We start from the raw sequence: 26,329 nt of genomic DNA, 5'->3' as shown, positions 1-26,329 counted from the left end.
AAGTATCACATGAGTATTAGCAGAAATAAACCAAAGTTTCTAGCAGTTTACAAATACTGTTATGAATATCTGTACTATGTTGTTATAAATTTCAAATAGAAGAGCGAGCCAGAAAATATCCTTTTAGAGTTGCAGGTCAACAAATAGACTACACTTGTAATAATTATCTTTACATATTTTATTTGTGTTAACAGCTGAAATCTTGTGATTATAATAATCACGGATGGCATTCAGGGCTTGAGGCAACAACCATCCATTTTTTTTCTTTACACTAAAAGCTTTGAGCTCAACTAATTCATGATCACCACAATCAAGACAGCCACCCACAAGGCCTTCCCTACTCTCAAACAGATCAAGGACAGCACCTTTCCTAGATGGCTCACTCAGTAAGTTATTTTCAACATGGTTTTGCAATTTCCCAGACTTATTGTGGCAGGACGATACTCCAGATTATGTCTCAGAATTCAAAATTTCCCATAAGGACAAAGGTAACTAATCCTGAGGTTTTCCCTAATTACCTATAGAATAGCTCATGCCAGTGTCCTGGGTGTGCAGTGTGTAGTAGACACCCACAACATCTGCACTGCTATCTGTCCCTTTAATCCTCAGCCTGTCTCTCTGCCCCAGTGACAAAGGCTGTACAGGCTAATGTCTCCCTTATGCACAGCACGCCCACCCTGACTGCCCTGCCAGTCCCTTCTGAACAACTAATAGCCCATCCCAACACTTCAACTATAGGACTCGTTCCACCAAGTCTCAATAGTACCAATGATATCATAGCTATGAGAAAGGACCAAAGCTCCCATTAGCACTGATGCTCCTATTAGCCTTGCCACTCTCGCACAGCACTGTACCATCCCTTGGTTTAACATCCATGTTCCTAGTGGCATTCCACTCCCATACTGATCCTACTTTAAAGTCCTTTCAAACAGTTTTGCCAAGAAATGTTTTCATCGTTGGAACAAGTGGGTCCTGTCATGCTCCAGCAGACTTCTTGCTTCTAATATAAATAAGGAAGGAAACCCTTGAGCCATAGCTGATGTTAAGCAATCGGCTGATAACTGCCTACCTGTACACAAGGAAATGGAACTTGCAAGTTCAACTAAGTTACTAAGTTTGCAGAATAACAATATTCTTTTCACAGAAAAATGATCACTTGCAGAAAAACTACAAATTTTACCACGTCCAAATTTTTCCGCTGAAAAACTTCCAGCATGAAGAGATACTAACACTTCCAACATGATTTAATATCTACAGCAGCAATTCCAAAAAACAGGAGTGGGCAGATCAGTAGAAATTTTGTATGCTTGTATTTTGCATGCTTGTAGTATGTAAGTTAAGTTTTCTACTTTTTACGTAGAACTTAAAAACTAATTTGAGAATTAGTCAATCATTGAAAGTTGGTGTGCTCCCCAAACTATTCAGAAAATCTGTGTTGCACATTGTAAGTTGCAGCAGATTCTCTACATACATGAATCCCCAATAAACGGAACCCCAGAAAGGGAGTTCACTGAGAACTGTTAGTATGCCTTGCCTTAAATGATTTATTGCTACTTTCAAAGAGCTTTTACCTTCCTGGAAGAGACTTGTGCACACGCAGCTTTCGCAGCAATATGTCAGGAATGCCAGGCATAACATCAGAGCTATTCTTTGTCTCTTCCTCTTCAGTGGGGGAGGGGAGAGGTGAAGGACCTAAAGACATTTTCAGATAAAAAACTGTTTAGATGTTATTTGAGAAGTTATTAAGTCTGCATCTCACAGTCAAATAGAACTTTTTAAACCTAACCATGACTTTTTTTTCCCTTTTTTTCTTTTTAAAGTTAGTGAAGATTCTTCTCTATCTCTACTCATTAAAAAAGCAGGGCGATAAGAGAAGGTTGTCCATCTATTAACACAGTACATTCCTTCTTTGATTACATACAGTGATGCATTACTCATTTCTTCTGTCTTCTTTCTGAGCAGGTGCAATGAGGGTAACCACTGCAAATGTCATTCTTAACAGAAAAATTGAAGTAATTGGTCCTCTGACAGTCTCCAATGCACTGAAAAATTCTTCTTGTATTTTTCTCTAAAATTGAAATAGAATCCAAATTCATTACCAGAATATCTGACATTTTGCATGTGGGCCTTACCAGGATAGCTCCCTCATGTCTTGAGTAGTTTAGCTTATATTTCATAATATAGTACTGTCATTTCCTAGGCTTTAAATGCCACCTCACAAAATGATTACTCCTATACTTAACTACTATACTATACAACAGATACTACTATACTACTACAGATTTTGTTCACTTTTATGGCGGATAGTCACTACAGCATGTAGTATCGTTAACACATTGTTCACACTGCATTTGCATTGAAACAGATCATGAAAGAAGCAAATTTTCACTATAATAAGGACTAAGATATGGTTCAAATACTATTTTTTAAAAGTTATATCACTTAATTTTAATTTTATTTAATTTTGTTTATAATAACTGCTTTATCGTTCCCCTCTTACCTTGACAAAGTTTAAAGGAGGACTCTCCTGTAGGAAAGTCAGGTTCCCCAGTTTTAATCCAAGAACTAGGAAGATACCTTAGCCTTCCTGTTCGTTTAGCATAACAGATTCTTAGACTTTCAAAACAATGATGAATAGTTCAGATTTTTTTAATTGTGGAAAACACAGTTGTGAAATCTGGATTGTTTTTAGCTGCATTTTAGTTCTGTGCTCTTTTTATATTTAAAAATCTCATTATTTAAGAACCATTGTGTATGACCTCAAAAAAACATGGCCCAACAACAAATTGTCTCCAAACTAATATAGTCCAGTTTTCCAAACATCTATCGAGGCAACATCATTTCTAAGACAATCACAATAACTTGGCATCAACTACAAAATTTCTTGGAGCCAATATATTCAATTCACAACAGTAATACTGAAGTAGCTGGCTAGTTCCTATTATTGATGCAAAATTACAACTCTAGTTAAGAAGAACAAAGTGGCTTTTATGACAGTGTAAGAAAGTAAAAGTCTATCTAACAAATGAGCTAAGGATTTGCCTTCTCAATAGCCAGGAGAAAAGTTTGACCCTTAATGTGCTAGCTATCACTTAGATATGTACTAGACTTAAAAATATTAGTGATACTTGGTTGAGATTTTTGTTGGCAAGCTGGATCAAATAATGGGTAGATTTTCATAATGTTTTCCCCAGAAGTTTCAGATCTAAGTGTTTAAAAGACTGGTAAAACATCACCTATTTCACACTTTCAGACAAAGTGCACAAAACAATTTCTGGGAAATATACTAACAGAGTGATAGGAATAATGCTACCAACTAAGCGTCTTTTCATTTTGCTTCATTCAGAATGAAGATAAGACTGTTTCCAGAGGTAACACGAAATGTAATATCTCAGCCAATTCAGCAGAACCTTTAAGGTCTTATGAAACAGTCTCAGAGTGTACAAAGAATAGCACCTTTCACACTGCATCCATCTATTCCTGCTTCCCAGAAATGTACTATACAGGGCTAAGGGTATAGTACTCAATCTTCACTTACTATCCTCCACCATTACTGCTCCATTGAAATTACTTTTGTAATTGAAGAATAAGAAACATAATTTTCTGTACTGATTAATTATAAAAATCAGTGTATGACAAATACACATCCCTTTGAACTTTTATGATACAGCACCTTTTTCCTGTTCAGCTGCTTCACTAAGTTCAGGAAGTTTAAGTCCAACTAAATTTTGGTTCCTCATCAAAATATGCTCCTGTCAAGAAAAACAATAACATCTCCAAGTAACTTAATTAAAAATCTCAATGTAAAAAGCTCTGACATGTAAATGCTAAATATAACGTTCACTTTATTAAATAAACAAATATTTATATAAAGTTACAGTTATTACAATACTGATATTGCATACTTCAAGTTTCATGCATGCATTATTTTACAAAATTCCTGGTCACGTGAATAAAAATTTGCAACGTTTCCCCCTGCTCTAGTTGAAGAATGGAGTTTTAATCAATGAGCATGTAAAAAGCACTGTTGGATATAGCCATAGTACTAAGCAAGTATCCATAAAAAAAATGAGAAAATCAGAATATAAGATACATTAAATTGACACTTTATTCAGTAGGATTTGCTTACATCAGAGCTTTGTTGCTACTGTACTCTGTCTCTATTCCCTGCAGGTAAAAAGAATGTACACTAAAGGATTAAACTTCATCAATATTCTTTCTATTATTACCTAATTTTCTACTTTCATATTCTCAAACTTATCTAAAATTCATAAATGTCTTCTTTCATTTATAAGATAATTCTCATTAGAGTCAGAGCTCAAATCTTTCATAACTGGAATTACATTTCATGTTGTGTTAATTTTTTTGTTATAACTACTAATTGTGTTTAACAGCCAGTAAGATACTCAAAACTATCTGGCTCAAATGACTTTATAACAAATGTTTCTAGTACGTATGTAGTAAGTACATATGTGTTACATAAACAGGAAGAGATGAATAACCAAGCAGACATTCCCAAGCAATACAATGACCAAAGTGCACAATTTGAGGCCTTCCTTACCATTATTATGATGGTCTTAAGGAAAGGAACTACAACTTTTAAAGGGGAGGAAGGGAAATGTCCTGTTTTGTTTACAGCATGTGCATACAAGTTGGTCACTTTACGTTGGTGGTTTATTTTTTCCATGTCACTTTTTTTTTTTTCCCCTCCAATGTAATGGCTAATTCTTAAGGTTCAGGTCTAAAGCTCTGGATACTATAGGACTTGCTCTAAGGGTATTCAAGTAGCAAAAATCATACCAAACCAACTTCCTGTCGCATGAGGTATTTTTAATATAATATTATTGCAAAGTTCAGTATTCCTGAATGATATGACTACTGCCCTTAAAAGGGAGACTGCCAACAGGTAAACTGAATTCAAAAAACACCCAACTGAATGAAGTAGAAGCAATTTTTAAAACAAAAATCACTTACAAATAGTTTAAGTTGCAAGAGGTTTTAAACCCATAAAGAAAATTATAGTATCCATTTCTAAACTTAAGTTAAACATTCAGCTTATACACAGGTCTCACTCCTTTCACAGAAATCAGCCTGTTAGTATTTTGTTAGAGTCTGGTCCTGAGGAAAATTCTGAAGAAGCAGAAAAAGCACAGTGCAGTGAAAGAAAGGAAGTGAAACAGCCTGAGTGACTCTTTTAAAAAGCATGTTATTATATCCTCAGGAAGGAAACATTTTTCAGAACTAAAATTCTTCTTCTCCAGAAGAGATCATTTTACTTGTAAGTATGTTTTACAAATGACATGATTGTTAATCAACTGCTTCCTGTTTATAGTTCATGTAAACTGCGCAAAATAGAGGAACTGTGATTTATACTCACCTTTTTGTCATAATGAAAGCAATTAGTTTGCTTGACACTAGTATTGTAATTATTTCTGAGGGTAAAAACATGCATGTGCAAGAACACAAATGCATATTGAAGAGACAATTGCACAGCAGATGCATATTGCAAGTGAACTAGGAAACAAAGTAATTCCATGGCATTTAGCTATAGATTACATTTTACTGAAGTTACAAAAGACAAATAATACAATATTATGTTGATGCTAAAACTGTTATCCGTTATATTAGCGTACATTTCTTGAAATGATAAAAATAAGGCTAAGTGAGTTGAAAGTTCAGTAAGATACAAAAATAAGTTTAAAGCAGGATACAATCAGGACTCACCTCTCTGAGTTTTGTCAATTTCTGCATCCGAACAGGTTGAACTTGGATTTGGAGGTCTTTGAATGCTTTCATTTGATTACTGGATTTATTACCAACAACAAAGCCTTTATCTTCCTCAGATGGTATCTTTACAGGTGTTTTATCTTTCTGTCCAGGCTCTAAACTATCCCATGATACAGCTCTTAGTAGAGGAGGACGCAGCCCACACAGTTTAAATTCTGGTTTAAAAGAAACTTTTTGATCCCTCATTTCTGGAACAGGACTTTTTAGCTTTGAGTCTATATTTCCTATTCCTGGTCCTGATAGATAGGTTCTTAAAGGAACATCATTTTCTTTTGCTTTCTTGAGGAAGGATTTTCCGAGTTCATTTTCACAGACATTCAAGCAAGTATTAAGAGACATTCTGCCACCATCACTACCTGAAGAGGAGCACTTAGGTAAAGTATCTACATGCTTACGTGGATCAAAGTTTTCTTTTTGTTCAGAGAGTTTTTCTTTGGGGTTTTCAAAACCAGCAGAACGAGGAACCAACCTTCCTTGAGAAATCTTTCTTTGATCATTCAGCCTCCGATCCATTAATCCTTTGGAAACATTCTGAAAGTAGAGGGACACAAATAAAACAGAGAAACAAATCTGTTTTTCTTTTAAAAATGTTAAATAGTTTGCACCATTTTACTTTGTGCACAGAACTTCATTATCACGCAGCATTAACAGCAAAAGTCCTACCAGCCAAATATAAGGCTATTAGAGGTTTAAGGACTATGGAAATATGGTTAAGGTGTGTTAGTCATCCTACTCTCACCGTAATACAGTAAGATGCAGAGACAACTAAGGCAGATGTATAGAATATGTGCTATAGAATAGCACATATAGAATATGTTCTATTGATTTGAATTAAGATATAGCAAGAATAAAAGTGTGTGAATGGTAGGATGCAGAGCACAGCTGTAGCCTGTTTCCCTCCAGTACACTTGCTGGTGCTTTGCAGTTACTTAGTTAAGTACACTTTTTTTCCTTAGTTGAGTATTGGTTTTCTGTTCATTTAGCAAACAGTTCTTAGTTTATTTAGTCATAAAAATAACTTGTATACGTGCTTGGAAAAAAACAGATTTAGTGGAACACCATATGAAACACTTACCTCTGCAGTTTGCCTGTCATCCTCTTTAAAAGTTCTGTTATTCTAGCAAAAAAAGGTAAAGAAAAAAACTGCCTTACAAGATTCGCTTTCACATCTGTGCTGCAAATGTTGGCTACAGATATTAAGGGATTACCTTTACTATATAATTTTAATATGTTTATATTTTACATAGTCCCATTAATTTATGAAGTAATTTTAGGAATTAGTTTTTTCCATAGATTAGGATTATATTACATTTTGTCCATATAATATACTTAACAATTCTGTATGATCCTTCAGTGCTTATTATATCTTGGATTTAAGACTTCAGAATTAACATTTATTAATTCCTGAATTGGTTGAAAAACATACAAGTAATCTCATGTTAGCATAGAAGAACGTATTGAAAACACTCACTCTCCTCAGGGATAAATAGGACAGATGCGGTACTTTAATAATCTGGTTACCGTGCAGAATACTCCGTTCTTTCTTACCTGAACTGAAGATACTGACTCAACACTAGTGGCTGTACATACATCGGATGCTAGGAAGACACACATAATTAAAGTATGATTAAATCCTGATGGTTTTGCTCAAAAATTGGAATACCACACATTAGCAAATCCATACACACAAACTTACATTTAGCATGCTAAGAACAAAATATAATAAAGTACTATTTAAAAAGAAAAATAAACACTGAAGTATAAGAAGTGAAAGATCTTCAAGACATAACAAAATTCTATTATTAAAAAGTGTAAAAATAATCTGTAGCCTGGAAGCATCACTACAGGAGTAAAGTATAATAGCAAAAGATATATAAGTAAATATATAAGCCTTAATGAGCCTTGTCATATTCACAAATAGATGCTCACAAGTAGATGCTTTAATCTATAGATTAATTTATTCTCCAGAGGAAATTATAAACATTTTCTTTTTTACCTGATGGAACAGGAAGAGTGAGAGAATTGCTCCGAGATGTTACTGGTGAAACTTTTGGGCTAAGGGTAGGCGAAACCGCTTCAGTAAAACAAAGAAAAAAATAAAAAGTAATTTTACTCTCTAAGCCTATGGTTTCTGAAGTTTCAAAATTCAGGAAAGATTAAAACATTAGTCCTGCATTTATCAAATAGCCACATTTCTCCAAAGCCTGTCCAGCCACTTTAAATTCGAAGTTATACTTGACTATTAGGATCTTAGAGTGGACTTTATCTCATGTGCTCAGCACAAACTAATAAGTTTTTTTATATACTGAAGTTTCATTTCCCTCGGTTTCATTAGAGTCTGGCAGAGAAGTGCACACAAAAGAAAGACTCATAAGGAATTTAGAAAAAAAAAGGAAAGGAAATTTTAATTTAAAAATGTATAAATTTTATCTCCTTACAGAAAGTGCCAACCTGATTTGTTTTGATATTGGTATTTCAGAGGTAATTTATAATCCTGTTTATTGACAAAATGACATTTTGTCCTAGCCCTCAAACACTTCATACAAGACAAACTATTTCTAATGACACTCCAGAACAGAATAATTTATTCAATTTCTTTTTTAACGAAGATCTGATTCACTTAGCTTAGTTAATGACTATATCCAGAATAAAAGTGTGGTTATATCTGGGTGGTATGGTTTTCCGCAGTATGAACATTTTGTCAAAGTTTGATTTTATCTACAGTAGGAACTTCAGGCAGAAAATCTTGACAAATTTCTGATTTTCTGTTTGTATGTTTGTTTAAGATTCTGACTGAAACTCTTCCTCCATTCATTCCTCCTTTTTTACACTGCAGTGTACAGTTCAGTCACCTAGAAACACTGTCTTCCACTGTTAAATCTAAATATTGAGATTGATCTTTTCTATTTTGCACTGAAAAATGAAGAGAAGCTGAGGGATTCTGGCCTACAAATTAACAAAACGTATACATACAGTAGCCGCGTATGCATTACAGTAGATGTTTATTTGTGCTTTTGCAGATTTCCAAGGTACAATCTAAAACTGTATCCTCAAAATCTATACCTACCTGTGGGTGACTCAGGGAGGCTGCTTCTTGACTTTCTGCCTCTGCGCATTAGAAATCTTTCACTCACTTTCTTTGCTTCTTCTAGTAATTCAAGGTTCTTCTTTTTGTCTTCTTCCGATATGTTGACATCTGGTAGCTGATCATTTACCAGATCAATCACATGTCCATTGTTGTCTGGGTTGAAAATTGCAGAATTAGAACAGTACCTCATGTATCCAAGCTGCACTTTGGAGTAGCCAGTATGAAAAATATCTTTAAGCTTTGATTTCTGTTAAATGAAAGTTCATGCCCACTCATCTTCAAATTCTTTTATATTCTCAATTTTAAGTCAAGTCATCAAAAGCACTGATAACGTTCTGATTCTAGTCTGTCCCAGCAGAACTGGCTTTAGATCCATCTTAACTAGTAGTCACAGCATTTCTGCTGTAGACTCATTTTCTCCATGAGTTTTGAGTTTCCAGTTTTTAAAGGCTAAGGTCCCATGAATCTGGCATAGATTTATGTACGCTAGCACTAGTTTTATCACATAGGTGATTCCATTATTTTTTTCTATAGAAAAAAGTACAGAGTTCAGAATTAAAATGATTGTATTTCATATAGATAAGGTATTTCCACAAATGCAGAAGCAACAATAAAGCTACAACTAGCAAAAACACATTCTTAGATCTTAGAATTTCGCATATGATGTTATGAACAGTGCACACCTTCTCACTGCTTCTCTGAGGAGTTAATGCTAGTAAAACAGTGGAAAAAATGCTTGCATGAACTCTTCTTGGGAAAGAAGAATATCTTCTTTAGGACAGCCTGCTTGTTTTCATTTAAAGTTTGTTGTGATATGATAGCCCAACTGGACAACGTGAGACTTAAGTGCCCCCTTGAAAGCAAAACTTCCAGAGTTTTAAAAGTAACCAAAATCAATATTACTGAACAGTATTTTGAACATAGGGATTTTAAGCTTGTGCATCTCTGGCCTTCTAGAAATACTAATCAAACAATTTTGTATAACTAACCATAGACATATTTCTCTGTTCACATGCAAGTCACTTATGACCATAAACTCTTGATTACTATGCATTACAAATAAGCATGCACAGGAAGAAAAAAAGATGTCAGAAGAGTCAGACTCTATTACCTATGTTTTTACTGCATGTCACATTTTCAGAGAAACATCCTAGCTCAAATGAATAATCATTTCTTACCAATAGAAGTCAATGAACTTGTTGAATTCCTAGTGGCACGGTTAGAATGTCTTCTATGAGGACTACGAGGTCTACAGAGAAAAATGAATGAAAAAATATGGGAATGTGTCACAAAAAAAAAAAAGCTCTACTTTTTTTTCCTACTACCTCTAAAAATTAACATTGAAAGAGAAAACATTAATTAAGTAATACATTTAAAAAAATATATTGGAATGGCATTAAGATAGCATGAAATATAAGCTAAAAGTGTTTCCATTTTGCTTTAACTCTTCCCAAAAAAATCTTGAGTTTAATGATTGAGTTCTGTTCCATATTAAAAGGGAGGTAAAAGTCTTATGGAATTCGAAGGTGACACATGAAAGTTTTTACTGCCTTTCACATTTTAAAAAATGCAGTTTTTCTATTATGGCATAAAACTCATCTAAATACAGTATGTTGCAGAAAGTTATTTTTAGTCTTCATGAGTTGTTAGTTTCCTAAAATAAGTTTTATGCTTTAAAATTATTTCCTAGGCTACCGCAGTTACACAGAACCAGGGGAACATCTCATAAAATTAAGTGATGATTGAGCAGATAAAGCTTTTTAAAAAAAAAAAATAGTTGCATTGCAGTTCTAACTTTTAAACCATCTTCAAGTTCAGGGAAGCATATTTTAAAGATAGAAGCAAATTATAGCACATATATTGATCAATACTTTCTGATTAGTTCTTCATTTAATTTAAGACCAGGTTAATAAATTTCCAAGACACTAAGTATGCTTTATTAGTAGAGTGAAAATAACATGATTCCATTCAGCAACTTACTTTCATGTATGCTTTAATTCAAGGTGCTATTTTTGCTGTCTACCTGAATAGGCCCAAACATCTGCTTCAGAACTCACTGTATTTAATTGTTACACTATTCTTTCAACTATCTTAGAAATGTTATCCGCTTGAATTTTCTTGGATACCATTTTATTGCAATAGCTCAGGAGCGTAGTCCTATCTATTTCCAAAGCTCTTACTGCTTCAATGAAAATATTTACATGAATAAGGACAGCACTACTTATATATATGTATATATATAAGCAGTAATCTGGAATTAGGGATTTAGCTATTAAAGGAAAGTCTTTCAATTTAATAAAACTTTCCCATGTAGGGAAGGTGAGGAACTTAAAGTCATAGAATCACCAAGGTTGGAAAAGACCCTCGAGATCACCCAGTCCAACTTCATTACATCAATTACTGATAGACTGTGTCCAGGTGAACATGTAAAACTTAGACATAAGAACAATATGTGTACTTTTGCCATGAATTGAATATGAGGAATTAAACTGTCAGCCATCCTAGTAGTAGATATACAACTGTAGCACACACACACACACACACTATTTTATGTCTACAGAAGGACTAAGCAATTTTTTCTTCACTAGGCCATACTCTACTTTCTGTCAGAAGGATAGATTTCCAAAGCTGTAGCAGTCAGTTCAAGCATGCATAACTTCAATTTAGATTTTTGTTTTAATTATTCAGAAAGATTAGAAAATAATCACTAATTTTAATGGACACCAATTTAGGTTTGCAGAATTAGTGACATAAAAAACTGTTCTTTTATAACAACTGTATTTCCAGCACCAGAATTCCCTGCATCCAAAAGGAAAGACAATATAATTTATTTACAACAAGGGCTGCTCCTAAAATAATGTCTCCTAATTTACTGCATTGGCTCACAAGGTCAGGTGGATATCGGTGGTAAGGCATTAGGACTTGAACCTGCACACCAATATATTCTATTACATTTTGTTTCCATGTAACAGATGGCAGCAGAGGGGGCAGTCTGACAAAAAGGCATCTGTCATGGAAGCGTGGATGAAGCAAAAGTGTGTCACTGAATTTGCCCACATGGAAAAAGTGGCACTCATTGACAGTCATCAATGTTTGCTGAATGCTTGTGACAACCAAACTGTGGATATGAGCATAGTGTGGTGGTGGGTGATGCATTTCAACAGTGGTGACAGCAAGTCACCCCTGTGGTTCAGATTTTCATGAGCAGAGAATTGGTGGTAAAAATGCACAGCTTATGGTGGTGCCTATGCTGAAAATCAGTATTTTGTAGCTGAGAATTTGCTTTAACAAATAGTGTTATTCTGTTCTCTGTATCTGTTGGATTTTCCATGGGAAGAAATAGGAGGCATTACTATTGGAACAACCTATGTACAAGGACATGCCCATAATATTTTAATATAACACACAATTCAAAGCAAATTCTTAGAAGCCACTCTCGGAATTACTGTACAAATTATGCATAGATTGGTAACACATTATGCAGTACCTGTTAACCAGATTTTTATCAATTTCTACATCAGGCATACCAGCATTCTCTGGAAGAACAATAGAAGGTGTACTGCTTGTAGTTCCTTCAGCACCAGTGTCCTGGATGATTTATAAGAAAGATAAAAATAAAGTTAAGCAGAAATTCAAAATACTGAATATCACTCTGTGGGGAAAATAATGTGGATTTCTCTATTTTACTTACAAATGACCAAACTGAGAATTAGCTTTTATTTGGTAAGACATATTTGAGCTACAAAACTTTATCTACACTGCTAAAAACAGTTCTAATAGTTCTAATTGCTTCTGCCAGGCAGTAATATGTAAAACAAAAATGCAATTTTATTTTGTCACTTTTATTCGAAATTTTCCTTGAAACAACATCCCAAAGTTCCATAAGAAATTTTGACTTAGATCGGCAGTTGGCATTTATGTTCCTGCTCACTTCTGGGAAGTCAGAACTATAGGACTTTTTAAAGATCACTTTCAATCCAACATTCCATGATTGTGTGACATTTATGAATCTCGAAGAAGAGCATGTTTACTAACCCTGGCACGAAGCCACTTATGTTCAACTGCTACAAACAACACCATTTGCTCTCAATGGTGCTTACTTCTTTAAGAATATTTAACTATTATAGGCTGACAAAAGCATGATTAATTCTGAATAAAAAATAATTATTTTAGTAACACTTGTGAATACAGAAAATAAAGAGCTGTTGTAAAAAATAATTTGTGCATTTGAATAATTACTGATGATAATTTAGCTTAAGACATCAATGTTTTAGAGCATAGAGATTTCAATCATTTTGATTATTTGATTCCAAGGTCATCAAGTTATAATTTTGTTTCAGTCATCTAAAGTTTTATGGAGAAGTTACGTTACTCCTAAGGTTTGTTACACCAAGCAAATGGCAATAGTATAAACTGAAATAAAATTCTGCGCATAGAGAAAGACATTATCATAGAATCATAGAATGGCCTGGGTTGAAAAGGACCATAATCATCATCTAGTTTCAAATCCATGATAAGTGCAATTTTGGCCATAACAGAAGACCCAAGAGGCTCAAAGATGCTCAGGGTAGACAGTTTCTGTAGAAATAATGGTGTTAAGCCCTACCAAAACCTCCCTAACAGAACATGTTTTTAAAAGTTTTAAAATCCAGCCAAATTTGGATGGATTTGAACAGTAATGGAAAAAATGCATCTCTGCTCAAAGGGCTGCTGTGCCAGAGAAGTCAGATGACAAAGCTTTCCTGGATACCACCTAAATTTTTTAAAATATCAGAAAAAAAGTCCTCTACCACATTGTCTCATCCTTGTAAAACAATGAAAGACCTTGGCTGAATTTCAGAATTTATTTGGCCTGCAACAGACAACCACGTGAAACTCCTTCGAAGAATAATGCATCTCTAAGTGGTCTTTTGAGAGAGATGGAGTTCTAAACCAACTTAATTTTAAATATTTAAGTGAAACACTGAGGTGAAAATTTTGCAAGTAAGGCAATACATCTCAAGTTGTAACAACATTCAGTTGAAAAAGACAACAGGAGAAAAGGCAAAACAGGTACAGGACATCTTCAGAACAAAGTAAAACAAGCAGTACACAGTGATTTGATAAAAGAGGAGCGCAAATTTGAACAGGAAGAAAAAGTATCGAATGCAGAAACTTGAATGACAGAATGTTTACATTGTAACAAAGACGTTATGAACATGTGCAGTGTCTTTTTTCTCAGCAACCTGAGTAGACAAATACAGAGTGTTCAGAATACAGAGAGCTGGAAAAAGACAAAATTATTCTTTATTTAGGGAGAAGTGAAGATAATAGCTCACAGCCAACCCTAGAAGAGTAGTGTAGAAAATGAGACATCATAAATCTTTAACCTAATTGGTAAGGATTTATTTTACTTATATTTTCTAACACTACATCAGATATTAGGGATATCAACAAAAACATACTAATCTTATGTGAAATTACAAATTAAATACAAATACAGAAGTGACTAAACATTATGTTTTAAATGTCTTATGAACTTCACTGGAAGAACTTATTCTGTATCAAACACATCTAAATATCCAGTACTTCCAGATTAACACAAAACAAAGAGTTCAACTGCACACTCATAATTCAGACACGTTCCAAACAAAGGGTTTAAGTGCTTTGAATAGAGCTAACTGTTCTCAAAATGGCATTAATGGGAGCTTCCCAGCAGAAAACCCAGAGCTAATGAATATTCTGAGAAATGTTGTTTAGAATTGGCAGCTTATGTAAGAAAAACTGAAATGGAAAACCAGGCTAGGTTTTTCAAAATGAATTTGAATATACAACCCTACATTTCCATCATGTAAAAGGTACCTGAAGTACACAATAAGCTACATGTAATATAAAGTTCATTTTCTTTTTCTCCAAACTGTTTTGTTAATAGATATGAATTTGTACATAAGGAAAAGGTAGAAGAACATCTCCTGGTAAAGAATAAGGACATTGTTAGACACTAGACAGCAATTAAAATAAGAGGAGATTTCAGTCTTGGAAAGTTTTGTTCAATGGCAGTGAAGGGCGTACCCTGGAAACCAGTCTCCCAGCTGATATTTCTTTCTGATACCCTCTCCTTGTTTGCAAGTTCTATTATGCAACATTGAGGTATCTCACCAATTACACAGTTATGCTGTAGAACCCACTCTGCAGGAAGACCTAAGAGTGATAATAGGTATGAGCAAGATCAAACTGTAAGAACACTGGCTAGATCCAATGCTTAATAATTCTAGTAGGCTAATAAGCAATGCATTAGTCCTTCACCTGTTAAATTGTAATTTTTAGGCATAAAGGATCTGAAACAAAATGTTTCTTTCAATTATCTGACTCATGAGCTATTTCATTGCTTCAGTTCATTTCGGACCTACTTTTAAAACACCAGTATATTGTTTCGGAAGAATAGTTGGTTGGAGTGCTTCATTTCTGACATTTCACAAGCCAGCCCTAGAATAGTAATTGATGTCTGCTAGCTACTTTTCTTTTTTTACTCTTTGAGGGTGGCTTTCAAAACTTTTCACAGGGGGTGTGAGGGCATTAAAAACAAAGGGGAAAAAAACCCACAGCAGAACAAACTCACAAACTATCTTCTTTATCTAATATATGATCTCAGCTAACAGTCTGATAAACTTGCATCCATTTAGGCTGTTTATCTTAAGCCAGGAAGCTAACACTCAGCACAGTGTGCTATTTAAATGGAATGTATGACAAATCAATGTAGGGCTTGCTGCTGACAATATTTTCCAATGATGCTGAAGTAGCGGATGTTTTCACCCAAAATATAGAATACAATGTCCTCAGCTCCAAGGACAATGATATACTCTAACTGAAAATATGCCAAATTATAAATTCTGTCCTTCTGTACACCAGTTTGCATGAAAAAAAAATAACCTATTATTTTGTAATCCTTTAATTCAGCTATGCTAATAATTTATTAAAAAACCAATAACAAAACCAAATTGTTGGAACATAAAACTACTTTTTATTGATAGTATAAATTATTCAAAAAGCAAAAACTGTCATTACTTAATGATTTTTTTCATTTTATCTTCATTTTATCAGTATAGTTTCTGAACATAGACAGCTATTACTATCGCAAATAAAGCAAAAGAGTACAAACCAAAAAGCAGGTTTCCATCTTTTGCACACATACTAATTGGAAAGCACCTTCTATAAATCTGTAAGAGTGACACCAGGTATTTCCAGACTACTGTGAGGCATAAATCTAAGTTGTTTTCTCAGAAGTTAATTTTTTTTATGGAAAAACATAAGTTTTCATTCCTTAATCTAAAAAACACTTGAAAAACTTTAAGAAAGTCAGCTGAAAGATCATTCATAGCCTTGTCAGTTTATCAGAGTACACCAATGTATAGCTAAGGACAATATGTTATTTTGCAGACTCCTGAATTTACAAAAACAGTTTCAAGCCCAAAATAAGTATCAGGAAAAAAAATTCTAAGAGTGCTTACTTTGGCTGGAGAAGAACTGTTGTGTTGTGCCTCTTTTGACTGTTCACTTTCTTCAGGTAGGGTTGGCATGGTGGGCAGAATGGAGCACGTTGATCTGCAATGTGGACTAGCACAACCATACACTGCTGAGAATGAGACTGTTCCAAGTTAGCTTGAAGGTATAACTGCTGCAAGGCCTTGTGATCCACTAGATGTGTTAGATGCCAAAAATACATATCAAATTCATTTTAAAAAACTATGCTCTAACATAGAGATCACTTTACAATAACAAACACTATTAAAGTTTAAAATTAAAAACATAAAAATATAAACTTGTGCTTTATTAAAGTTTCAAGGTCAAGTATAATTGTGTAAACGCTCCCTTTCTTGTTGCTATTCCCACTCCCCTTCATGTCACAGATTTTCTTTTTTATTTTTGCCTCCTGTAATTGTGTTGGCTGTAATTAAACTACCCTCTCTATAGTTTCCAAGAAGAAAACAGGAACCTGGATAACTAACATTCCTTTTAGTAACCAAGAAAGTCCTAATACTACAGAATATGATCTTAGATTGCAAAGAAAGGAAAACCTTTAGGAGGAAAATTGGTGAGTCAAACCACAACCCTCTTTCTTTGGGCACATGCTGAGGCACTTCAAAGGCCTAGGTGAGCTGGGCAAACACTATAAACACGTGCTGTATAGACAACAACAATGTGCAAGACACTTTCAAAGCAAAATAGTAGTAATGCTTGAATGGGGAATGCCTACTAGCTGAGAAAATTATTGTTGCTAGTATCAACTTGAGCTGCTGCCTTCACATTGTAAGCAGGGAAATGATAGGTACTAATCGTTACAGCTACAGTAGAAGTATTACAAGACTTACTCTGACACCTACCGGACAATTAAGGAACAGCTCTCACAAATAAATCATTTGACTCCTTGATGGCGCCTACAGACAACAGATTAGGTGGTTAACAAAGACAATGTACACAGTGACTGACTAGACAAGTAAACCATATTCCCTTAACAGTTAATTTGCAGCTGTATATAGTACTGTGTTATGCTCTCTAATGTACTCTATTGTACTCTAATGTAGCAACAACTTAAAGAGTGGGCCAAGTTGAGTACACACATCAAGTAGAGATTCTGTGACCAAAAATAATTATCTTCTCCCAAACCTGAGTAACTAAATTCATCATTATTCTTTTACTGCTCTGGAGATTAGGATAGAGTAAAAAAAAATAAAATCATAATGGTGAGATAATCTCATATAAGTTCAAGCAATTTGACAATCTATGATCAATTTTTCTCATCCATCTCGGGGAAGGGAAGATTACTAAAGAACATGCTGGTTTATTGAGGCTGGCAATTAAAATTGTCCAAAATGCAAAAACATCAACAAGAGAGAAAAACAGTCATAAGAAATACCAAAGCAGCCTCAGTACTTACTAATTCCTCACCTCACCTTTCACAGAACTAGGAAAACCTACAAAGTGTGTGAAAACGTTAGCCTACAGAAGCAGCTACTACACTTTTACTACACTACTTACTTCTCTATTGTTCTATTATTTGAAGAAGAACCAGACTTCTTTACAAAGCTATTTAAACACAGGAAAAATCTCCAAGTCTCTAAGTAGTGTTGATTAGTAGGAATATATCTTCTTCTGACCTTCTTTGTTTTTCCTAATACCTCTCCAGAAAACAAACAACAACGACGAACACAACAGTTCTGAGATGTGTATAAGCAGAAGAGTACATCCGTTTATTCATAGTCTGAGGTTTCTTGAAATAAGCATATCTGCATTCCTTGATGTTACTGCTGCAGACCACTGGTGAGCCAAAGCAAGAGCTACTACATTTGCTATTTCAGTAACATATACAAACATATAGTTTAATTTATAAACTATCTGAATTCTAATCCCTAACCAATTATTTTTCAGTCCAAAAGCTTATTAACTTCTGCAGTGTTCATAAAAACAGTAGGCCAAATCCTTTGTAAATGCTGTTACTCTTAAACAGCACGAAACATTGCAACTGGGTATAAGAAATAAAGCAGTCTTCATGCCAAGAGTTTTGTCATTTTCTGCATCAACAGCTGTCTTCTGACAGTAGTGGGAAAAGGTTTAGAAATGCTGGAAATAAGATAGTACTGAAGCAGTGCTCTTCCATCACTGCTGATAGACATGCCTATTTTGTCAGGCAGTGAAAATTAGTAAATGCCAGTGAGAGTCAAAACACAGAAAAGCAGTTCATCAGAACACCTGAACAAGAACTTGAGGAGCTTATCTGTACCTCAGAGATATAGTTAGGAAAGAAAGAAATGTCCTTGTAAAATTTATTTATCAGAAAGATACATTTTCCTTTTCATTAGAGTATTAGAAAGGAATATAGCCTTAGAATCTGCAGCAGTATATCATCAGTATATCCACCTAAAAAACAGCTTAAAAACTTACTCAGTTCTGAGTAGTAGAAAGAGTGTAAATACCCTGATACTAAGCATGGTTCTGTGCCAGTCTTTGGAATCATACTACCATTAACTTTGCAAAATTCATATCCTTTCCTCAAGCATAAATATACGTCACTCAAAAAGAAAATCATGCATTAATCTCTGCAGTAAAAACCACACAGAATTATTCCCCCTTAAGATATTTAAAGAATAGGTAACAAAATACATCCACATCTTAGAAATGTTCCAAGTGAACATGTTAACATCCTAGTCTCTAAGACAATAAAAGAAATGATAGTCTTGCAATTAAGTATTGAATAAGCTTTGTCTGGCCTAGATCTGTCTTCTCAAAGTCTGTCAAGAGATTAATGTATTATTTTATACCAGAACCATTCCCCAAACAACTCTAGAAATTGCAAAAGCTTAAAAACAATCTTTAAAAATTCAAAATTAGAAACTTGTAGACATTCTTCACTCACATATCACAAGAAGAACAGATGTGTGTGAACCTCTAGAATGTTAACCTGCATGAGCCTTTTGCACCTATAAAATGAATTAAAACAAACAAACAAACCAAGCACTTATGCTTTTCATCAGACAGTGTAGAGAATGAAACAAAAGGAAAAAAAGCCACGGAGGATGGAGTGCTTCTTAACGTTTGTCTGTTACTGTAAACTTCCTGCTTAAAATAGTCAGGGAAAAAAATGATCCCAAGCTCAAATCTGTTGTCAGATATAGATCAGTGAATGCAGAGAACTTACTTTTACCACTGTGTAGGCTTGGAGTACAATCTCCAGGAAATGGTGATCCGGGAGCTCTATTCCATAAAAGGGAAAAGTATTTAGAGGCCCTTGGCTTTCAGTGTGTTCCCTCTGTAACTCATTTTACCATAGCAGATAAAACTAAGTACAATCAGTTAACTTACCCTCTCTGAGTCACAGCTGAGTACAGTGTTAGCTAAAGCTTAAAGGTGCTTTACTCCATCTCCACTGACAGCATAGCAACTGACCTCAAATTCTCTGAAATAAACAATTAAGAAAGCACTATATTAATATTTTTTGACCTCATACTGCCTCTGTTCAAGTCAAGGAACTCTCATTTGTCAACAATGGAAGTTACATACTCATGAATGCAGCTGAGCTGCACAACTATGCAGTGCTTTTTGCAATGTTTTTCTTTGTTGGCCTTTACAGTAGTTGCAAAACAGTACAATATTAGAAAGGTACCTTTCTGCATTCCTTTTATACAGCTGTAAAAATATATGAAATTTGAAGAGTACTTTGAATTATGTTTTGCAATTTTGAATTACCTAAGAAATCCTAAAATTTTAATATTCAAACCAAATGTGAGCAAACTAGTGTATTTTTCATGTGTTTGTGCCATAACCTTCACAAGAACAAAGCATTTAACATACACAAACAGTTCACTGATACAAATAAGCAGTGCCAGCATTTGAAGAACAAGAACAATATAAAAACACATTCAGGATGTCTTAATTTCTTCAGTATTTTGCATTGGTGCTTCAGAATTTCTGTATAACTTTAACCACAACTGAAGTTGACCTGTTTACATTCTTAAGTTCTGTTCACATTACTGCCCATAAAATTATGTGGGGTAAAACCTGGAAGACAGAGAAAATGTTTCTATTTAAAGACACAGAACACTACCTCTGGGGCATGCAAAGGGTATGCAACTGCTACATGAAAGCTTCTATTTTCATTTTAAGAAATATGTAGATTAAATCCCAAATAACTTAATATGAGTAGGCAATTAAAACAATTTCAGGTTGCAAACTAAGAGTAAAAGGATAAGTGAAAATCTACATCAGAGGAGAATAAAATGTTCTTTTGATGCATGTTCCTACAAATCTGATTGAGAGCATCCAGAGGCATATCCCTGTGTATGTCTGGTTATGATTCAAATCTCTGCTAAGAATAAAAATAATAAATAAATAAATAGGTGATGAGAGGTGATTCTGGTACACTATAAATAAAACTGACTTCTATAACAATTCATTTGGTTTCATCATGTACCTAAAAGTTTTAATAAAGAGTATCAAGAAACTTGGCAACTCCAAAAGAGTAACATACAGTGTTTTCTGGGAATTCTATACTGAAGCTCCATTTTGGTATCAGCTTTAGGCTTTTCTCTTATACATTAAAAGAAATATCAGTTAGCATGATTTCACAAAGAGTGTAGAGCTAGGAAATATCTGGAGGAAAAACAACCGCTGATCTTATGACCAAGACAGCAACCATAAAGAAAAAAAAAAAAAAGAAAAGAAAAAGAAAATTCAAGAGAGCTGAAAGCTAAATGTGAGTAAAAAGGTGTTACTCTTTTCCTCCCAGATAACTTTCTATCTGCAAAAACATAATAGTTTAGGAAGAAGCATCGGCCTTTGTCTTATGGTCCTGAAAAAAGCTCTCTGATGCAAGAACCGCACACTGATTAAGTGCCCAACAGAAATTGCTCATGACAATTTCAATAATATCCATAGATAATAACACAGACAAACATACTTTGACCTAAATGAGCATCATGTAGTCAGTAACAGTCATTTGTTTTTGTTTTTTTTTCCTGTTCCTTCTCATATATTTGGAGAAACCTAGAAACACCTCCAGTGTCTGGACCACATGTATTATACATCACATCCTAGTTACATATTTATTTTCATAAGTTATGTAGGCTGAGTTGGGAACTTTAGCCAAGATTCTCTTTAACTGGCATTTGACAACATCCTTAGTTAATGTAAAAAGAGAACAAATTTTTTTGGGGAAGGGAAGGCAAGTTCAGGAAAGAATGAACTTCATGTTCTTTGCTGCCTTTCTTCCTTTCTTCCTCCACCCTCCCCCTCCCCTTCACCCTTTAAAAATTATGTGAAGTAGTATTTTCAAATTCAATTTTTACATATAACCATTTTACAAACTATTCCAGGGCAGCTGGATATCTACTTGATATAATTTGGAAAAAGTTACTACCAAAGGCCTAACTCAGAAAAAAAAAAAAAAAGAAAGCTGAAGGCAATTAGGGCAGAACACCATTGCCTAGTGACTCAGGATTCTTATTGCTAGCAAGCAAAACATTTTCCAAATGAAGAAACTGAGAACTCTTCCTTCCATAATTAAAAAGTATAACCCTGGACAGTATACTTTGAACAAAGCAGCAATAGATTTATCTGGTATCCTAAAGTGCAATTGCAGTCTTCTGTTTTTGAGCAAGATGAATACACTAAGCTCTTCATCTTGCATAGATAAATGATAAAGCAGCATAAGAAGTTTTTAATTCTAAAAATAATAAATCATAATAAAAAAACACAGTGACTTCAGTGATATGCACAGATATTTGAGTGTTGACTGTTACTTGATCACTCCTATATGTTACTGAATGATTGTCATACTGGATGAATAATTCCCAGAATCAATGAATTCAAATTGGAAGTTCACCTGGACAAACATTCTTCTCAAAGCAGCATAGACACTGAAGCAACTGGACTAAGTTGCTTTGCATTTTGCCCAGCTGGATGTGTACGTTTTCTAAGGACAAACTGCAGAATTTCTCAGATTTGATCCAGTGTTCACTTACCTCCACAGTACCTCTCTCTCCTTATATATACAGTCAGAATTTCATTTGTACTTCATTACCATTGTTTCTCATCATCTTACTAGGTACTCTGTAAAATTTCTGAGTCCTTCTCAGTAACATCTTTCATATTGCAAGACTGCTACTAGATCCCCCTGAGTAGCCTCATCTTCAGGCTGAGCAGTAACAGGTGGTTCCTGAAGACACCCCTCACAGAATGCGTACTTTCTACTTCACTGTCCCTTCCTTGATTTATTCAAGTTTATCAGTATTCTGGGGGCTCAAAGCCAGATGAGGAAAATCAAATTGGGTGAGAATGTATTCCCACACTTCTTCCACATCTAACAGTCAGGACAGAGTCTCAAGTAGCTTCACTTTTAGCACCAGGTAGAATATTAACTACTAACAACATAATTTGAATCCCATGTTTCAGTCACCTTCTCCAGTCATCCAGCAGTATTCTCATATTTGAGTGTTTCAAATTGGAGACAGAAATGCTATAGATCATCAAATACTGACAACTTTGATATGTATAGAGCAGTCTTATCCATAGATTATACACTAACTCTGTGAGCTTAGCTGTCTGTGAAGAAACACAGTAATCAATAAATATACCCTTTCCGTCCTGCTAACAAATGATCTGGAAATCTGAATAAACAATAACATTGAAATTTTCTAATGCAAACTTTTAGGTGCACTTGTAAGGAATAGCAACAGTTTGAAAGCTAGCAGCTATACTAATTTTCTGTATCAGTACTTAGGTTCAGAAACAAACCATAGTGAACAAAAAAACAACCACACAAAAAGCAAATAAATAAAATTATCACCATTAGTTAGACAATGGATGATTGTTGATTTTAATGTTATCCAAAGAGTTATCCAAATTTTAATGTTATCCAAATCAATGCAAAACTGCAGCCAAAAGACCTGTCCTTATTCAAAGGATGTATACACTCACAATACAAGGTTTTGCAAACATTCTTTGTAGAAAGCCTTCTGTCTATAGTTCTCAATCGGCTACAGTTTTCTGTGGCTTGTGTTATTGCTACTGAAAGCATGATTCTGGGAACATACTAAAAACAAACTGAAAAGTACCTTCCAGATATAGTTATATAGCAACATTTTCACTCTATGAAGTTCTTAATTTTTTAAAAAATTAATCATTTATTTTGGCTTTGATTTTCACGATGTGTACTGTGGAGAGGACTATTCTACTTACTACATGAAGTCAGAATTAATTAACTTCAGTGCTGTGTATGTACTCCTTCAAACATGATGATGTGGTCATTGAGACTGAGTTAAAACAAATTATGTGCACTTTTCATATTCAGAGATGCTGTGTTAACACAGAAACCATTCCATTAGAGATGCTCACGGTAAACCTGTTCTTATGTCTTATAAGCTAAAATATTAAACTGCATTCTTTATGATAACATTTCATGCTGCAGCCACAGCACCAATATAAACCTCACCTATAAATAAAATTTGGTAAGCTTTGTGAAATGCATCTTCAAGCAACTCACATTATGACTTTCTGTTCTTTAGAACATGCTCTGATTCAGATCAGGAATCTGAACAAACTCCCAGTGCAGAAATGTCTTTTAAGTAAGAAGATGGAAGCCTGTTGAATACCAGCTTTAAACAGAGAGATGCATCATGCTGGTATTATGACAACTATCTACACAGGTACTTCAACTGACTACTTAAAGAAGAAAGCTTCTGTCTACTGTCTCCACTTTGAAAATATCCTGGAGGGAGGCCTCATCTCAGGTAGTACTTGCAAGGCTTTCTCAGCTCAATTCTGGTCTTATTTTTGGCTTGAGAAGCAAATTGTTCTAATTCTCTCCTGCTCTTAAACACCACATTAATCTCTCTGGTCTAGTCAAAGTGCACTTCTCAGTTGGTACAGATTATCAGCCATAGCCAAAATTACAGAAAAAATCATTACACTTGTTTCATCATTATTTGACATGCAAATGAGATAGCTGCAGAGAAAAAAAGAAAGAAAAAACCCTTCATCACCTAAACACTATTTTAGTACAGGGAAAAAAAAGAACAAGCATGCTGGTTATCAGTTCAGAAAGAACATGGATTTCCTGACTTGCTGTAAGGATAGTGAGAAAAATAAGTGCAAACAGTTGTTTATGAGAAAGGAAAGCAAGCCCTCATTTCCTGTGTTTTCAAAGCCCTTCTCTAAGTTTTCATCAGAATCCAACATGAGTGAAGATTGCTGCTAACACACAAACAGTAGATTCCAAACCTGACTTTCCTCTTAGTTATCATACCTAGTCCTTATCTATAGAACCCCAGGATCAGTTTAACACTTTAATGTAAAAAAAACCCCAACATATTAAAGGCTTTATTTTGCAGGTGTCCTCAGGAAGAAAGAGCTTGCAGAGGCAGTCCACTCCAATAGCATCTCAAACTTTCTATTCTGCTTAACTTTCAGGATATTAACCCTAAGGATGCAAAGAAGAATGTAACATCCCACTTTACTCATTTTGAGGAAACCAAAGTGCATTAAATACGGACTACAGAGAAGTGAATGTTTCAAATGTTAAACCACAAAGTCACACTCCAAAACCAGATATAAATGAATGGATTATATAATTCCTCTTACATTTAAATCCATCTCTGCAGATCTTGCAAGTCATTCATACGAAAGAAATGAGGTTCATCTTGGTTATTGACTTAAGTTCTAGAGTCAGGAGCTTTATAATTTGCACTAATTTGGAAAATATCTTGATTGGCTTGTTTATACTAGAAAGTATGGTAAGAAAAATACAACTATGTTTTCCTTTGAAAGTTACTGAAAATAAAAGTATTTAGTCTTTAATAACAGATGGTTTGCTAACCTAACCTTATTCTTGAGGTTTCCTAAGATTGCTCTCCAAAAATAAATGCAAGAAAGCTAATAATAAACATCAAAGCTATCAGAATTAGAAAGGAATTTTTATGGATTGACTGGCATGCACCGTACCAAAAAGATGTATTTTATGGGTAGTTAGACAGTTTAGAACAAAGTTTTGAGACAAATAACAGCTCTGCTTTTCTGGAATAGCATAAACCAAATGCAGCAAATTATTAATGTCTGATTTGTCAAAACATTTCCGTGCTAAAATTGTTCAGTCAACACCATTCCTTCACTGATTACATCCAGGAGCTGATCCAAAAACAGCTTTACACATAATCTCATCAACATCTAAATAAACCTCACATGTTTATTACATTTTTATCAGTGTTGGGCACAAGAAGTCTCTACTGAAAAGGTGCACTTAAACCAGAGAATTACTTCTGTAGGAAGAGTTACAGAACTTTGGGCTTACATTTTTAAGACTTTGGCTTCATTACATAAAATTAAAAGTGGGGGAGGCGAGGAATTGATAAAAGGAGCAGAGTTATTTATGGAAGAGACTTTAAAAGAGAGCAGAGCATATCCTGTGCCAAGATTTGCCACTGAAATATAACATCTCACTCCAGTTGTTCTGTGTGTCTCATCCAGAAACATGGATGTGCTCTCCACAGAAACAATAAGTGGATAGGGCATATGCTTGCCACTCAGCCATCCCAGTTTTCAAACAACAGTTTTGTTCAAACTCTTAACAACTGGGGTTGTACAACATCTCCCATTCTATTGTAGCTTTTAGAAGTTTAGTAACTTCTGGCAGAGTCTCAAGGTGATAATGTGGGGGATAAGAAATGTTCACATTTTGACATTGAGCTAAATCTAAAAGAGACTGTCTTTCTTAGTGCTTTATTAGCTATGCTAAAATTCAATACCAGAACAAGAGGGAAAGTTGTCCTACAGATTAAGGAAGACTATAAGGGTAGAAGTTATGGGTCTGTGTTTCTGCTGCAGAGATTACACTTCCATGGGGGCTGCCATGTTCAGTACTATCATGACTTTTACTGTCATACAAAGGAAATTCTACTTGACCACAGTATTATTTAATAGAAAATACAG

General features: G+C 34.5%; 1 protein-coding gene across 35 annotated transcripts in view; it reads right to left on the bottom strand.

Moving 5' to 3' along the window:
* IRAG1 (inositol 1,4,5-triphosphate receptor associated 1) overlaps window positions 1-26,329 on the bottom strand; it is a 76,259-nt gene that overhangs the window by 13,211 nt on the left and 36,719 nt on the right. For 15 of the 35 annotated variants that reach the window (XR_014946441.1, XM_015864014.3, XM_085548492.1 and 12 more), the window contains 13 exons: window positions 19,712-19,805; window positions 19,548-19,603; window positions 17,236-17,289; window positions 16,363-16,549; window positions 12,363-12,463; window positions 10,054-10,124; window positions 8,855-9,028; window positions 7,784-7,861; window positions 7,336-7,385; window positions 6,863-6,904; window positions 5,725-6,318; window positions 3,674-3,752; window positions 1,572-1,692 (listed from right to left, as the gene is read on the bottom strand). Coding sequence is in view for 34 of the 35 variants with exons in the window: in XM_015864014.3 (XP_015719500.2) it covers window positions 1,572-1,692; window positions 3,674-3,752; window positions 5,725-6,318; window positions 6,863-6,904; window positions 7,336-7,385; window positions 7,784-7,861; window positions 8,855-9,028; window positions 10,054-10,124; window positions 12,363-12,463; window positions 16,363-16,431 (1,379 nt within the window). In the remaining variant the exon portion in view is untranslated. Of the gene's footprint in view, window positions 1-1,571; window positions 1,693-3,673; window positions 3,753-5,724; window positions 6,319-6,862; window positions 6,905-7,335; window positions 7,386-7,783; window positions 7,862-8,854; window positions 9,029-10,053; window positions 10,125-12,362; window positions 12,464-16,362; window positions 16,550-17,223; window positions 17,290-17,890; window positions 18,002-19,265; window positions 19,330-19,547; window positions 19,604-19,711; window positions 19,806-26,329 lie in introns of those variants that run through there. The other 20 variants (XM_085548480.1, XM_085548481.1, XM_085548496.1 and 17 more) reach the window with 7 other exon arrangements.

This window comes from Coturnix japonica, chromosome 5 (assembly GCF_054131305.1).
Source record: "Coturnix japonica strain WE chromosome 5, WE-NBRP24, whole genome shotgun sequence".
Lineage (NCBI taxonomy): Eukaryota > Metazoa > Chordata > Aves > Galliformes > Phasianidae > Coturnix > Coturnix japonica.
This window is presented reverse-complemented; position numbering and strand designations above follow the sequence as displayed.